The sequence below is a fragment of the Aethalodelphis obliquidens genome, unplaced genomic scaffold (genome assembly GCF_003676395.1).
Source record: "Aethalodelphis obliquidens isolate GAN/ISIS:26980383/991018 unplaced genomic scaffold, ASM367639v1 scaffold72, whole genome shotgun sequence".
In the NCBI taxonomy this organism is placed as follows: domain Eukaryota; kingdom Metazoa; phylum Chordata; class Mammalia; order Artiodactyla; family Delphinidae; genus Aethalodelphis; species Aethalodelphis obliquidens.
Window position 1 is genome coordinate 1,961,283 of NW_020838016.1, and position 17,363 is coordinate 1,978,645.

The following is a 17,363-nucleotide window of genomic DNA, read 5'->3' on the forward strand; positions in this document are numbered from 1 at the left end:
ATATGAGCATTCATTCTGAAATATCCTAAATAAACTAATGATATAGACAGGAGCACTGGAGCTCAGTAATGGGGTATCCGTAGAGACATTTATGAGTTTCTAGGCTTAGCCTCAGAGCAACGACAAAGGAGAAAAATGGACTCTCCTCATACATTCAAAAACACCAAAAAAATCTGCTTCCATTAATTACTATTTGCCACTGGAGACAGTTCAAGCCCCTCCCTTGGCTTTGACTGACCTACAAGTATCTCAACCAAACAGATGAATTCAGAATGACTCACATGCATCCAAAACATTCCAAACTGAGTTATGGAAGGGGGGGAAAAGGTAATTCTCTATTTAACAACTTGAAGAGCTCAATAAAGTATTTTATTATTAATTTCTGTCTTCTTCTTTCAGCATTCTCCCCAATCAATACCTTGAAACTCAAAAAAGAAAGCAAGGACCAGCAAGAGGGGGAAGGGCAGTGTCCTATCTCTCAAACACCTATCATGTGTTAGTTCATTTAATGAACATCAGTTCATCTAATCTTCATAACTGTCTAAGAGTAGACAACGGAGTCCAAATTTAGAGAAGAGGAAACTGGACATGGAAAACAGGAAATGATTTCCCCAAGGTCACATAGGTAATAAATTGTGGGACTGGGATTGGAAGTTGGGCATAACTCCAATCCCCATGCATGTGCCTTCTGCTAGAACCCATACACTTTCCATCACAGAGAGAATTACTTAGAATGCTTCAAAGAGTCCTGCTAGGTAGTGATCACCTTCAGACAAGAACTAAACAGAAAATATACTTTAAAGGTGACAAACACTAATAATCATGCCTTAATATACTTGAAAATCAACAATTGCACCAAAGCTGTCCATATTAAGGCAAATTGAAAATCTAAAGAAAGGGAAAATAAAAATCAGTGTTATAGAGGAAACAAATTGTGCACTGCTTTCTAGCCTTAAACTCAAAATGAGATGAAATTCTTAAATTCTGAAACAAAAAAATTTTTATACTACTAACATTTCTTCCTTGAAAACCTGATTTTGAGATAATAGATACCTTCTTGGAGTACATCTTTTAGAGTTATCCTCTCCCTGGATATTGCGATATCCTTCACCTTAGCTTTGGCCTCCAAAAGAGTGACACTTCTCAGGTCATTCTTCTCTATCCGCAAGGTAGGATAACCTGAGGAGCCAACAAAGCCAAACCAAGAAATATAAATACCCTTATTATGGCATCAGGGTCAACTAGTTCAGTTAGAACCTCAGGACTCAAGTCACAGGAATGAATGAATGTAAGAATCATAAATGGAAAAAGGCACACACACGAACAGGGAGAATTACTTATGAAGGCCATACTAAATTTTAAAGAAACACTTTCCCACCTATCCCAAAATCTTAAAATGCAGAATTAAAACAAGAAACACTAAAAATAATATTATATTGCCACCACTTCAACTGCTTTTCAGCCAAATGAAACAAGCTTTGATTCATGGAATTTAATGTAATCCCTCATATGGACTGCTTTTCTCTCCAAAGATTTTCTAATACAGTCTCCTAACAAAAAAAACCTTTTCAAATGAAGACATGTTTGTAAAAATATCTTTTCTAAAAAAACATATAATTGATTTAATCATTCTGGCATCCATACAGCCTAGTCATACCACTGTGAGATTCATATTTGTTTTTCAGTTCCCTAATTCCCATTCATTCTTAATATGATGACGGCAAAACAAAATTTCTGGCCATCAATTAAAATTCTCATTGCACAAAAAAAAAGTCAGAATAAAAGTTAGTGTTAGCAAGCAGAAATTGGAATGGTATCCCCACTGGAATAGTATTTTGGGGAAGAAAAATCCGTAAAGAATGGGTGGACTTGGACAACGGTCATCAGTGGCTGCTAGAAGAACTACATGAAAGGCTTTGGAAACCTTTATAATGGATGGATTAGGCTGACAAAACCTGATTCCACTGATCAGCACTTTGACCATGATATGTCTAGGTGTGTGTGCATATGTGAGCATTTATGAGTGCATTTATGAGTGTTTAATCCTTCCTGGAGTTCTCTGAGTTTCTTGCATCTGTGGACTGTTGTGTTTTGTTATTTTGGAAAACTCTTGGCTATTTTGTCTTCAAGTAATTTTTCCGCTCCTTTCTTCTTTTATTTATAGACAAATATATTTCCATTGGGTTTTCTTAAAAGCACTATTTGTTTTTATCATACATAAGAAATGAAGTATCTATCGCCTTAAGGTAATGTCTACAAAACAAATAAACTTCTTATTGGTGGTAAATAAAAAAATTTGTCAACAAATAAATGTACTTCCACTGACTTTTTAAAATGCATTTTGCTTTTAGCATATATAATAAATTACTATCTACCTCTTTAAGATTATATGCACCATCAAGAATTGACTCTAATGAGCAATTCTTGACAGCTAGACATTAAAAGCAATGATGTGTTTCTTATAAATAGTTTGGACTACTCTCACATCTATCATTATATTTCCTGAGGAACTTATGTCTTTCTTTCCTTGGTGGAGATGTTAACTGCTGTTATGATTTCTCTTAGATTTCTTTTAAGCTAGAGTGCCCCCTCCTTCCCTTTCGTTTTTCTTGCCACATCTTATTAAAGAAACTGCGTCAATTATCCTGGAGAATGTCCAGCATCTGCCTCTTCTAGTGTCATCTAACTTGTTTCCCTATCCCTGTATTTCTTGTAAACTGCAAGTCAGTTTTACAGCCTTGATTAGATCCAGGTTAACTCTTGGAGGGGGAGGGGAGACAAGAATACTCCATCTAGGAGCACAAAATACTAGCTGTCCTACTTTTAATGACGCTAAGTTTCAGTAGTGGATTCAGGCGGTGAAACTCTGATCCCTCAAATGGTAAAGTTCCCTACTTCCCTTTGTTTGTATAGTTTAAAACACTAACGAACTTTTCCTGAATCAAATATTTTATTAGGGGATGCAAGTATGATTTTCTAATTCTACCATTCCTTCCACATTTATTAGCTGGGATTTTTCTGTAAAAAAACATTTTCCTTCATAAACCAGCACTATCTGGTTACTGTGAAATAGTTCAGGTAGCCAGTTGTCAGAGTAAGGCATAATAATGTCTTAGTTAACTTGGTGTCTTAGTTAACTCCCATAATGACTGATTTTTCTAAAAAGTATCATTACGAACTTGTGGATTTTTACACATTTTTACATTTCACATTTACATCACTTCACCAATCCACTGCAGTCATTATTCTTTCTGATGCTCAATGGTCCCATTTTGGGGAGCTCTTGTCTTTAGTAGCTTCCTGGATTTTTGGCTCAGCAAATGTCCCAGGTTTATCTTACACATTCCCAACCCAGTCCTGGAATCATCCGTTTCTCCAAAGAATCCTGGTACTTCTTAATGAGAAACAGTACTGAAAGACCACAAGAGGGCACTGGGTGAAGAACAGATACTCCTTAATTTTAGTTTGCTAGAGAGTAAATGTCAGCCCAGGGGAGATAATAGTTAATTGCCTACAAGAACCTCATTAATCAATGGCACCACTGAGTTGAGCCCTGACTTGTAGTCCACTGTCTATCCTGATGATTGTGTAGTTTCTTATTTGTATGGTGACTGAGTCCTCATTATGTCTAAATTATACTCTAAGAATGATTATTTTCCCCCAAACATCTACATGTTACAGTATAAAAACTTTCATCAAAATCCTGTTCAAAAACAGGAAATCAGACCCCATTCTCAACTCTAATGGCAACTAGTTTCCCATCATGATCAGAAGACAATGTAACGTCCTAACCACAGCCCATGAGACCATCAAATAATTCATTAAAATCCAAGTCTCTGCCTTCATAGAGATCAGTGGCTTATTCTATCTAACTACCTGAAAATCCTCCTTCTGAATTTGTATAGAGATGGTTCAGCAGCCCTCTTAATATAATCTATAGAAACCTCCCCAAAACTAATTCTAGTCGTTAAACCTAAAATTTTAATACTCCAATTTTGGAATGTTTCATTCAATGCTCTAGAAAGCAAAAGTTAAAGCCTAATTCTGTACATGTTAGATACTATGTACACAGCATGGCACACGTAACTAACCACACAGGATCAAGGAAAGACAGAACATAGACAATATTAGTAAACCATCTTTAGAATTAAATTAACTCTTACTGGTGATAGGAGTTGCATTGTTGGGTGTGTCGGCTCTCAGATACTGAGTCGTCTGGGTAGATGGCTGAGACAGCCCTTGGGAACTACTGCTGGCACTGATGCTGCAAACAATTTTTAAGAGAGAAATACTTGGCAAGTCAGCTTCAATGAGAAATTTCCTTTTTCCATACATACAAAATGCATGTAGCCATTATAACCAGCTTAAAACCCTAACGGAGATCACAATAATGCATGGATCTCTATCACAAATGTTCCATATTGAAATTTTAATCTGCCTAATAACGTAGAGCTCTATTTTTTCCTTCCTTTCTATCTCCACAACCACCAGGCAAGTTCATCATATCACAGTCATTAACAAACGTGGTATTCCTCAGACACCATAGATAGCAGTCCTGAACCTCACAAAATGTTATGCTAGGGAACCATCTCTTAGGAAAAGAGCTCATGCCGCTCAATTAGATTGCTTTTAAGAAAAGGAGCATAAAGACAGGCCTCTTTTAATGATGGTCCAAAATCAAATGGCCTACAGATGATGGAGTATGAAAGCAAATCAAACGTGCCAACGTGCTCAAAGCTTGGGAAGGGACTTCCTACCTGGTTCAAATCTGTTTAATCATATACATTTTGCTGCTTCTACTTCCCCAATCCCACCTTTTTAGAATTTACAGAACTTATTAGAAATCTCTAGCACGGGAAGAATTCTATTATGCCATATTCTTTAAGTAATGAGGAGACCCAGAAAATGGTAGGTTCAAATAAATGTGAACCCCATACTCAAGATTACTACAGATAATGTCCTTTTGTCTTGTCAGTGGACGACGACCTTATCCCAGGGTCACCCTTGCACACATTCCAATTTCACCGCCTCAGCCCTTGTATTTTTGCAGCAGTGGAGAAGTGAAGCATAGAAATTCAGCATGAAGAGTGAAATCGCAGGCAGGATGTCATCCCCTCAAGAGGACGGTCTACTTTCCATGCCTCCCTTAGCTATAGAATCGGCAGAGTCCCATAAGAGGCTCCCAAATTTCCTAAATATGAAAATTGTTTAAATCACCAACCCCACAAAATAGTTCTGTATTTTCATAACCTAATGATTAAAAAAACACATAATGATAAAAAGCTGCTACTCAAAAATTGATCTATATAGGTCTACACATATAGTGGGTATGGGACAGTACAGTGAAGAGATGTAGAGCATAACCTTGAAATCAAAACTGCCAGCACCACCATTTATTAACTAGCTGTATGACCTTAGGCAAAATGCTTCTGGAGCCTCAAATTCCTCGTGGACAAAATAACCATAATACTACCTCCTGAAAAGGTTGCTAAAAGGATTACACAAAAAATATAATCCTTTTAGGGCAATGCCCTGCCCTCAAACATACACTTACAAGTTATTATTACTAATTATGCATATTATTACCAATATTATACATCCTTAATTCCTGGAACCACTAGGCACCTGTTTTTGGAGTTCTGAGTACATACTACTCAAAGACCACGTCGGAAATCAAATCTGTTAAAAGTCCAGGATTCAATAATGGGGAGAGGAGAGAAGCATTATCATCCTCAAAGAGGGGGGAAATAATAGAATACAATTTACTTACCCATAAAATGGGACTAAGAAAACCTACCTCCCAGGATTTTTGTGAGGCTCAAGTTGTATAATGTATGTGAAAGTATAATTCAAATATTACCTGCAACCAATGTACAGGTTGAATAAATATGCACAGACCCCAAATTATTTACTATTGTGCTTCTCTTCAGCAGCTCAACAGTAGGTGGCACTCTTGTACCACCTCAGAATTCCTGAAAAGCCTGGGCATACAAAGATGTTATGCGCTCATCCATATTTAGTGGTCCCTACAATAAGCACAGCACTAATATTAAGCGATCAGAACAAACCTTTGAAAGCCCAGACTTACTGTTATGAGAGAAGCACAGAGCAGTTGGGGATCGACCCCTGATACCTATTAAATTCAGTATCTACATAGCTACATCACATGAGGTAAAAAATGAAATAAAAATGTACACTTGCTAGCACTTAATAGTTTAACACCAGTCTAAATAAATTATCTCATTTGACTTTCATAAGCAAGTAAGCTTAGTTATGAAGACATTAACCTTGCTTTAGCGTTGAAGTTAGAACTTAGGGCAAAGATCATCATTTTCCTTCAGAACGCTTATTATGATTTATATTTCTCTATTTTTCTGTGGAATTCATTTATTTAATTATTCATTCAAAAACTATTTACTAAGTGTATACTAGATGCTAGATACTGTGCCAGGTGCTGGGGATACAGCAGTGAACATAAGAAACAAAGATCCCTACCCTCATGAAGCCTACATTCTAGCAGGGATTTTTGGTTTAATATCTATCTTGCCCAAGCAGACTGTAAACTCCACGAGGGCAGGAAAAGTACCTATTTGTTCACTCCTCCCTTCCCAGCACTTAAGCCAGGGCCTGGCACAAGAGGCCTCAAGTGGGCCCAACTCTTAGTGAGAGCTCAATTAACACTTACTGAATCAATCAATCCATAAACAGAGAAAAACACCCTTCCTTGGAATAGAAAGCTATAAACCACACAGAAGAGTTGCTGCTGACATGAGCTATTGATATATACTGAAAGAGGGAAAGAATTATTGCTCTAACAGAATGGTTTCCTTTCTCTCTCTACTCATTCCTCATTCAACAAATTCTTCATGCAACATTCATTCAGTGATACCTGTTAGACACTGAATAACGGGAATACAGAAATGAATAGGGGGAAATAAAAGGGACCCTGTCACCAGTAATGGCAAGGGTGATGGGGCAATGCAGATAATGGAAAATGAAGATATTGCCAAATAACAAGTTCATGTATCCCACAAAGGAGTGAACTCTCCTATAGTTGCAAGCTAACAGGGGAAGACTACAGTATAGACAGGGTGCAGATCAATCCCTCTGTGGAAGGACTTTACAAAAGCTCTGCATCTCCAGAATACACTCATCTGGCACAACACAGAGACTGAGAAGATGAGCTTATAGTGTCAGGAGAGGGAAAGTCACACACTTGGGCTCCAACTGCCCCTGGCATGAGCACACCTCAGGCAGTTTTATTCTCTGCCTCTAAATAAGCTCTGTGTATAAGAGGACTCTGGCTCCTGAGTGTCAGGAATGGAAGAACTCTGTACCATCCCTGTGCAAGCAATTCCATGGAGCCATGGGTCCCATCAAACCTCACAGGGCTGCTGTGAGGATTAAGAGGATTAATGGATGTAAAAGCACATGGAACAGTGCCTGGCATATAACAAGTGCTTTATACAAATACAGTACTGAGTTATTACAATACAGCTATTACAACAATAATGAGTCCCTCCTGTTGCTCGGCCCTGGTCCTAGAAGTGCAACCCTGAAAAAGTTATTTAATCTCTTCAAGCCTGTTTCTTTATCTTTAAAACAAGGACAGTACCATACCCATAAGTGGCTGTGAGTGTCAAATAAGATAATACATGTAAAGTGCTTGGTACAGTACTGGTAAATAGCACTCAATGAAATGGTAGCCATTGTTAACTCAGTGGCCCCAGCACAGAGGGAAGAAGCAGTGTCTCTTAAATGCTATTAGATCACTGGATGGGAACTTTCTAGTCACCACTATTAGCTTGCCTGGCATGTAATAAATAACAGCTAGTAGAATAGGAAAGAGATGAAGAAGAAATTAGTCCATCACTACCAACACACTGCAACTTTCTGAAAAGAAAAATCATAATAATGGCAATTACTATATGCCAGGCTTGTTCTAAGAGTTTACACTTTTATTTCACTAAAACTTCCCAACATGCCTACAAAGTATGTGCCATGATCATCTCTGCTTTAGACATGAGGAAAACTGAGACATAAAGCAGCTACAAAACTTCCTCTATCTGGGCCTGTAGCACAGACAGAATTCAGAGACGTGCTGGCTCCAGTCCATGCTCTTAACGACTAGGCTGTACTCTGAAAACAAGTGATGATGAAAGCTGCTTCTATTCAGGCAATGTCTGGGAACATTTGCCTGAAAACTAGAGAACTGGAACACCAATTCATGGGTGCTAACAAATTATTTCAGCAGCAAAGGTATAAGCCCCATGGATTCTGAAGTTCTTGCACAACTCTGATCTCTGTGGGTTCAGAGCCCCCCCCCCCCCGCCCACAAGCAAGCATTCAAGGAGAATGTGTTTATCAAGACAGACCACTAAATGCCATGCCTTCCAGTGACCTCTAACTCTGCCATATCCTCTCTGAGTCCCATCAAAATGTTCCTGTTACTTCACTCCCCCCTCAGTACTTTCTCTACAAAACCTGATTGTAAGTAACACAACCATATATACAAAACATACTCTGAAACACCCCACCCGTGAATTTCCCTTCTCACTCTGACCTCCTCCCTCTTCTTTCTCTACTCAGATAAAGAAAGGGTAACAGAGGGGACAGAGAGTAGTTAGGGGCAGGAATTAATCCAACCAGGATCCCCATCCCCTTGTGCTTTTGTTTCTGCCACACATATGCTTACCCGCTGTATGTATGGCACCATGTAGGACTGGGAAGTCAGCAGTAAGATGCACTGCTCCCTAACTGGGAAAAGCTTACATTCCAGCAGGAGAGACAAGTACACAAAAACTGATTTTAGAAGGAAAAAGTAAAATAATTGCTACCAAAAAGAGAGAGAGACAGAGAAACGGAGAGGGAATGAGAGAGAGACAAAGAGAGGAGGGAGAAATTGATGGTTGGGAGGCTTAAAAAAGAGTTCATAGAAGAGACGGCAATGGAGTTGAAATGTTAAGAATGGTTTGAACCAGTGGAAAATGCAGGTAGCCCTGTGGGCAAAGAAAGCATGAACAAAAGTCCTGGAGGGCAAAGTGTAGGGCAAAAGTGAGGAAAAAATAATCATTTAACTGGAGCGTGAAGTTAAGGATGAGAGACAAGGCAGGCTCATCTCCAGACCGTAAAGGAGGGTGCCTTGAAAGCCAAGTCACGAAGCTGAGAATGTCTTCAGTCAGCAACTGGGAATCACTGAGGAGGGAAACGAGAACTGTGCACTAGGAAAATAAACCTATGATTCCATCTTTACCTCTCACCCTATCCTGGCTATAACATCCTCCTGGTCATCTTGACTCACCCAGGCTGGGACGGGCACTTGTTTTATTCCCACACTATAATACACATACCACAATCATCAAATTTACAAACTTTTATAATATGGGTTAATGTCAAAGATTAAATACTTGAAGCCATGAAGTATATCATTACTTTTTTTTTATTCCTAGCACTTAGCATAACATCTAATCCAGTGTATCTCAAAGCCTACATATTAGACTCATCCAGAAAGCTCTAAGAAAAATACTGACGCTCAAACACCACCCTAGACCAATGACATCAGAATTTCTGGAAGGGGGTACCTAAGTTCTGATGTATTTTAAAAGCTTACCCATGACTCTAATGTGTGACCAGGTTGAGAACTAATGATTTAAATCATAGCAGGTTCTCAATAAATGTTAATAAATTGGATGGATGGATGGATGGATGGATGGATAGAAGGATGGATAGTGATGGAGGGACAAACTAGGAGGAAGAAACAGGGCTATTTCAAAAAGGTACTAAGACATCCCCTTCATGTCAAAGGGGATAGGGAAAAAATTGATCTCTACTACTTCTCCACCAACTAATAAACTAATTTCTGACTTCACAGATTTTTAAAAATAAAATTAGAGAAACACAAAGACAGTATTTTTTCAAGTATTTTTTCCCTTGGCTAGGGAAAGCCTCCCATCCTTCTTCCCCTGCACCACTGTGCACCAGTGGGCATGGGTGTGTGTGGGCTCCCATGTAAATGCAAACAACTGCTTTTATTTTTTTCCTTTCCCAAAATATATACGATACCTGTCATCCAGTTCAATCCTTTTCATACTATGAAGGTGCAAAACAGCTAATATTATTGCTACAAGAAATATTACTGCACAGCAAACCCCTACGCTGATATAAAATACACGTGTAGAAGTGGTTGGAGCTGCATGTACAGGATCATCTGAAATAAAAATGAACAGCACATTAAGCTTTTTAAACAAATATCATCAATTGCTTTGTGACCTAATATACACAATGAGTACCCTGTTTTTTGTAAAAGATTTTCATTTCATGTGTCCATTCTTTGATAAGATCAGTTACCAGTAGCATGTTGATGCAAATTCACACAATTTAAAAAGTGTTTTTGTTGTAGTAAAAGAGGGATTTTAAATAGAACTTTTGGTTAATGAGTAAAATTTACAAGTGGTATACATATAATAAAACATCTATAGCAGTGCTGTCCAATAGGGGAATGCTCTATGGGGTGCATTCCAATACAGCAGCCACTGGCCGCCTGTGGCTATTAAGCACTTGAAATGTAGCTAGTACAATGGAGGAACTGAAGTTTTAATTTTATTTCATTTCAATTAATTTAATGTTAAACAGCCACACGTGGCTAGTAATTACCATACTGGACAGCAAGCTCTACAGACCCTTCCTCAACAGTGACACCTGGTACGGAGAGATCAGACATCTTTGTTGCCGATGACCACTAACTCACAGGGGGAGGGATATACAGTAGAGCGACCCACAGGTAAAACAAACAAACCTTTCATCTTTTTCACTTTTGAGAGTAACAGAAATTATTTTGCTTATCTGTTTTTAAAGATAAAAGCAGGAAAACAAGACTATACTCATGAAATAAAATAACTGTCACCTTAATACTATGCAAAAAGAAAGAAAGCCTCAGCAATAGGGGAAATAATTCAAAGACACAGAGACACATGTATATACATACACACAGAAACAACTGAGAAAGAGACACAGAAACAAAGATCTGCATGATAAGAGCAAGCAGAATGGAAGACAGAGAAATAGAAACAGAACTGGTGTAACTGGAGATTCATGTAAGTTTTGATGAGTACTCACATCAGAATTCTAGTGAAGAATTTGGATTTTATCCTAATGATATAGGAAGTCACTGCAAGGCTTCAACCAAAGGAATGATACACGTGATCATACTTGAAAATAAAAGAAACAAAGATGACTCTGCATGCTGTATAAAGAATACTGTGGGGAGGAGCAAAAGCAGAAGCAGGAACAAATCAGGTTACTACAGCAGTCCAAGAAAGAGAGAGCAGTGGCTTGGACAAGAGTGTTATGGTGAAGGTGAGAAGTTCATGGATTGGGAAGCAGAGTCAACAGAGTTTGCTAATGGACTGAACTGGGGTAGAAAGAAAAAGAGGAAGCAAAGCTTTGGCTTGAAGAATGAGGTGGATAAGGTACCTTTACAAGCAGAAAAAAGAAGCAGGTTGGGGAAACAGAGAATCAAGAGTTTTGTTTTGTCCAAGAGTACCTAGTACACATCTACATGGAGATGTCAAATTGACAGAAATACAAATGTGGAGTTACGGGGATAGGTCAGGACAAAAGATAAAAGTCATAGCTTTCAAAAACTTAAAAATAAGATTGCTTTCTAAAAGTTAAACTTTGAATCAACAAATAATAAACCAGAACAGATCAATGCAGAGAGACCGAATGGCTTCTAGGGCAGCTAGACTTGACAGCAGCCTGAATGAAGGTATGACTTTCCTTAAGAATACCACAGGCCGTTCAACCTTGAAGGGGTGGGAAAGGAAGGTCCCAAAGGCTGATGTTGGCAGTATCCATCTCAGCACACTCCAAGGCAGAGGAGAGGGTACCGCTCTGCTGGGCAGGTCCCCAAATGCGCCCCGCCTGACTACCTCCAAATTCCAAGGCTTGTGTATGCACTCTTCCCATTCCCTCACTTTGACATTTCACCTGCCACCACCTAGTCACCCTTCAGGTCTCAGACGAGATGCCACCCTCCTCAGGAAGCTCACCCTCATTCCCAGAGGAGGTTGCTTGCCCCTCTCCTCAGGATTTCCAAAGCCCCTTGTGCTGGCCTCGTCACAGCCTGCCACAAGATACTGTTGTCACTGGTACTGCAACTCCATTTCCTCTGCTACATTAGAAACCCATGGGGGCTTACAGAGTCTGCTTTGTTCAGTTTAATCCTCTGCCTCGATCATACCACCTGGCACATCATAGCCTCTCAGTAAACGTTAGATGGATGAATACACAGAAAGGGAGCGGAGGAGAGAGGGAGCAATGAAGAGGCAGACAGAGACCAAGGATACGCAATACTGTATTCTGCTTGTCAGAAATAATAACCCTACTAGCATAAAAGAAACAGATAAAATCACCAGAATTTTACAAGTAAAGTTGGAGAGCAGCAATATTTTAAAAAATAGTTTTATTTTCTTCTCAAAGACAAATCCAAATGAAATATTTCTAAAAGGCAGACAAATCTCATATTATTTTACCTTCAAAAATGGTCTACTTTGAGACAACCAGATGCTTTGTGTCTCTTGAGGCGATAAAAAAGATAAAATAGGAAGCACATACTACCATCTATGAATTATTCTAGCCAAAAGAGTTGGTTCTCAACCTAACGAAGTACAAAATCTAACTACCAGTTTAGAAGAGAGAAAAACATGTTAAATGACAAAATGCAGATGTGGCAAATTCTATGCGACAAATGACCACAAAAATGCAGATGTGGAAAATTCTATGAGACAAATGACTCAATTTCTTCAACAAATAAATGACATTGAAGGGAAGGGGGTGGTTTCTGATTAATATAAAATACATGTCAACCAAATACAGTGTGTGTAGGCTTCATTTGGATCCTGATTCAGGGAAGAAACTATACAAAGACAATTTTGAGACAATCAGGTTAATTTGAACATGGACTAGCTATCAGAAGATATTAAGGAGTTAATTTTGTTACATGTGATAAATCAAATACAAGTAAATAGGTGCTGGGTGATTGTGGCTTTTTTGATGGCCTTTTAAAAAGTTACCTACCCTGAAACATTTATGGGGTGAAATGATATGATGCCTAGGATGTGCTTTAAAGTACTACTCTATCCTTCCCCACCCACGCACCCAACTGAAAAAGGAGGAAGGAATCAACGGTACAGGACTGGCAAATGTTGATCATTACTGAAGCAGGGTGATGGTCACATGGGGGTTCATCAAAACATTCTCTTGACTTCTGCATACTTGAAATTCCCTCCTCCGATTTTGTTTTAGTTTACTTCCATAAAAAGAAATCTAGTAACATTTTAAGATACTGCTATTAAATTCAGGAAGAGTAAGAGTTAATAATGTATTTATGTCAGAAAAGGAAAAAGAAGTCTAAGTTATACTACCTTACACAACCATTATCAAAAAATAAAAATCTCCTTCAAGTTTCTGCTCTGTAGGTTTAAACAATGTGGATATTTAAGCCTGTATTTTCACCTGGATGAAACTAGCTGAGGGTTACCCAGGCCATGAATTAGATTTTCTATCCTTCTGTTAAACAGATGAAGATCTTACACATATTTCACGTTCATACTTTAATTATGACCATTTGAAATGATGATATAAATTCTTGCTTATAAAAGTTTTTTAGATCACATGAAATATGTATGAATTTTGCTTTACAAAATTTTCAATATTCTAATAGTTTCATCTGAACATACCAATCTACAAAACATCACTGAAATAAGCAGCATGGTGTCATTTAATCTTTTGACAAACTGGAAACCACAAAACATCCAAGCTACACAAAACCATGTTCATTTGCAATCCATCATTTTTCACCCCTAATGATGGAAAAAGATAATACAGTAACACTTACAAATAGTTCTGCTAGTGTTTTTGTCCAAGGATGAAGTTTTTACTTCTTCAAGTTCTGAATTAAAAAGGAGATAAAAGATGCTTTAGAAATTCTTTCTTTTCCATGAAAATCCTTAAATACCAAATTATATTTTCTGAATTTTTTCTCACATAGCTTTATGTTCTAACAGAAGTCCCTGAACTAAGTAACAAGGTATTTGTTGCAAGATAATAAACATACAGATAGCTAGTAGGAAGAAGCTGCATAGCGCAGGGAGACCAGATCAGTGCTTTGTGACCACCTAGAGAGGTGGGATAGGGAGGGTGGGAGAGAGATGCAAGAGGGAGGGGATATGGGGATATATGTATACATACAGCTGATTCAGCTTGTTATACATCAGAAACTAACACAACATTGTAAAGCAATTATACTCCAATAAAGATGTTAAAAAATATATATATAATAAATGCTACATTACTATTCTGATAATCATCACTATATTCATCAATCAATAGTCTATGCCTATATTAGCCAATGGGTATAACTTACAGATAGATGCTCAATGAAAAAGGGTTTTTGTGGTCAAGAAGTCTGGGGAAAGCTACATACTATAACCTCTGTGTAGGTTCACAGTGCACATTAGCAGAGTGCAAAGGCTCTGAGGAGTTTGAGAGTAACAAAACCTGTCTGATCCAATAATTTACACCCTCATAAAGGAACATTTTCTTCCCAGTAACACCCATTAACATATACAGTACATGTATGTTTTCTGTGGCAGACAGTTTTCAAAATGTAGTAAGCTGGAAAATCATATAAATATATTAGGATCACATATTAAAGAGTCATGAATGTAAACTGGATGATTAGGGTGGCCAGAAGTATGACCACCAAATAAAAAGGGTGGTACTATATTAAACTTAAGTCTAAAACAGAATAGAAAATTACATCAACTGTTAATTTTCATGTACATATTAAAGAATGGAGAAGGTATGGGATTATTCTGAATATCGGCTAATCATTAACCTTAGTGGGCTCCACAGACCCCATCACACTTGACCAACATTCTGTCTTTAAGCACTAACAGGTGAAGCGCCGTGGTACAGGCAGCGCCACCTCCCTAGGGGCCAGGAACCACCTATTCTGCATTCCTCACTGACTGCCTATGCACGCTTAGGTGACCACTCCAGGTCCCAGTCTCCTCATATTATATAACGACTAGGTTGAACTAGTGTCTCTGAAGTCTTCTTTGGCTTTAAAATTACATGAAGGTATAACTGGATATGTAAGAACTGACAAATGTATCAAAACACCAAAGCAAACATGGGACTAACTTTTCATTTTAAAAATGTCCATTCTGACGAGATCACGCATTCAGGGTGGTGTGGCCATAGACTAAAAATGTCCATTCTGCATAAAGAAGTGCTGAAAATACATGTGCATGCACACACACACACACACACACATGCACACACACACCACACACATAATGGAACACCATTTAGCCATAAAAAATAAGGAAATCCTGCCATTTGCAACAACATGGATAGACTTTGAGGGTCTTATACTAAGTGAAATAAGTCAGACAGAGAAAGACTATGAGATATTCTATGATCTCACTTATATGTATATAGAATCTAAAGAATCAATTTTTTTTTTAATCGTAAGAAAAGAGATCAGATTTGTTATTATCAGAGGCAGGAGGGAGGAGGAACTGGAGGAGGTAGTCAAAAGGTACAAACTTCCAGTTATAAGATAAACACTAGGGATATAAAGTACAGCACGGTGTACTTTATATGTTATTTAACACAATATGTTAACTGTATGATATATGTGAGAGTTGTTAAGAAAGTAAATCCTAAGAGGTCTCATCACAAGGAAAAAATTTTTTTATTTTTTTGCTCTCTCTTTCTATTGTATCCATATGAAATGATGGATGCTAAGTAAATTTACTGTGATAATCATTTCACAATGTATGTAAATCAAACCATTATGCTGTACACCTTAAACTTATACAGTGATGTATGTTAATTATATCTCAATAAAACTGGGAAAAATATACATGGAGAGTAACTGCTTGCTTTATATTTACTCTAATTAAAAGATTAAATTAGAGCTTAAAAAATGCCCATTCTAATGCAGTACAGCTTTTTTACTGGCATGTTATCTGGACATTAGCCATTATAACTCATGTGCTGGCCTCAGGCGTTCTCATAACACTCAGCACTAACTTTGACTAGAAAATGTGTTAAGAGACAGTTTGCCAAAGAAGCCAAAGAAGCAAGAGCACGGGTTTGCAACCCAGCTCCACAACTTAGCTGTCCGGCCTTGGCAAGTTGGTTGGATTCTCTGAGCCTCAGCTTGCTCCTCAGAAAATGGAGATAATGAGAGAACCTACTGCCTAGGGCTGCTATAAGCATTAAATGGGTTTAATGTGTGTAAAGCACTTAGAACACAGTAAGCACTCAGCAAGTTTAGAGGGGTTTTCTTTAGCTTTTTTTTTCTCCTATCTTAGATACTAACCAGCTCTACCAATGTGACTTTGTAAATTCAGGTCACTTTAATCTCTCTGGAACTTAAAGTGAGTGGGTTGGACTAGATAACCTTTAAGGAGAATTCTAAAATTCTTTGATCTATGACCTAGCATGCTGAAGCTCTTTCACATCCACTGTAATTTCTTGAGCAACAGATTATTCAAAACCAAAAACTACCAACATGTATTAAGTACCCACATATGGTATTCTAAGTTTCAGGTGATTAGCTTCAATTAATCTAAAATCAACCAACCAACCAATCTCTTGAAACAGGTTATTATGCCATTTTACAGATGAAAAAGACTGAGACTTAGGTTAAGAAACCTGTTCCAATTATCCTGTCAAGAGCAGAGCTGTAATTCTAATGCAGGTCTTTCTGGCCCCAGGGCAATTCTTCTACATAATGGTAATTCATAAAGGAAACATAGTTAACACCCCATTACTCAGGGGTCCCTATCAAAATTACCTGATTTCTTTACCTCTTCAGCCACTAGTGCTATTTCACATTCCTAAAGGAAAACGTCCTTAGCAATTCTGATCAAAATTTTGAGAAAGCAGGAAGTAAGTGGGGCCTGAATGAGATTCCTGGCTACAAGCTATCTAGGTGATTATTTTGGAATTTCATCAGTCAGTGCTCTGTTTTCTCACTTGCAACTATAATCAAGATTTGATCACAAATCTGTAAAAAGATGACAAAATCTATTTTTGACCTTCTCACATCTATATAAAACACATACTTTGGTAAATAAATTCCTTACTTTTGTAGCACATTTTCCTTCGTTTAAAATTTAAGACTGTAAAGTTTTTTGAAGAATTTACTGTCAAGTTGAGCTGCATTAGTATCATAACCTCAGAATCTACTTTGCCAGTACAGGAAAGCTCGACCCGAAACACTGTTTAAAAAAGAAAAAATATTTTAATTTTCTAAAAATCAACATTAATGCCCATTGAATAAT

The 17,363-nt window shown here is 37.8% G+C and overlaps 1 protein-coding gene across 5 annotated transcripts in view; it reads right to left on the reverse strand.

Moving 5' to 3' along the window:
* RYK (receptor like tyrosine kinase) overlaps positions 1-17,363 on the reverse strand; it is a 101,853-nt gene that overhangs the window by 41,465 nt on the left and 43,025 nt on the right. For 4 of the 5 annotated variants that reach the window (XR_003429724.1, XR_003429725.1, XR_003429723.1 and 1 more), the window contains exons 4-8: positions 17,166-17,300; positions 13,898-13,951; positions 10,063-10,207; positions 4,164-4,264; positions 1,054-1,188 (exon numbers count right to left, since the gene is read on the reverse strand). Coding sequence is in view for 2 of the 5 variants with exons in the window: in XM_027091708.1 (XP_026947509.1) it covers positions 1,054-1,188; positions 4,164-4,264; positions 10,063-10,207; positions 13,898-13,951; positions 17,166-17,300 (570 nt within the window). In the remaining 3 variants the exon portion in view is untranslated. The remainder of the gene's footprint in view (positions 1-1,053; positions 1,189-4,163; positions 4,265-10,062; positions 10,208-13,897; positions 13,952-17,165; positions 17,301-17,363) is intronic. The other variant, XM_027091709.1, reaches the window with a different exon arrangement.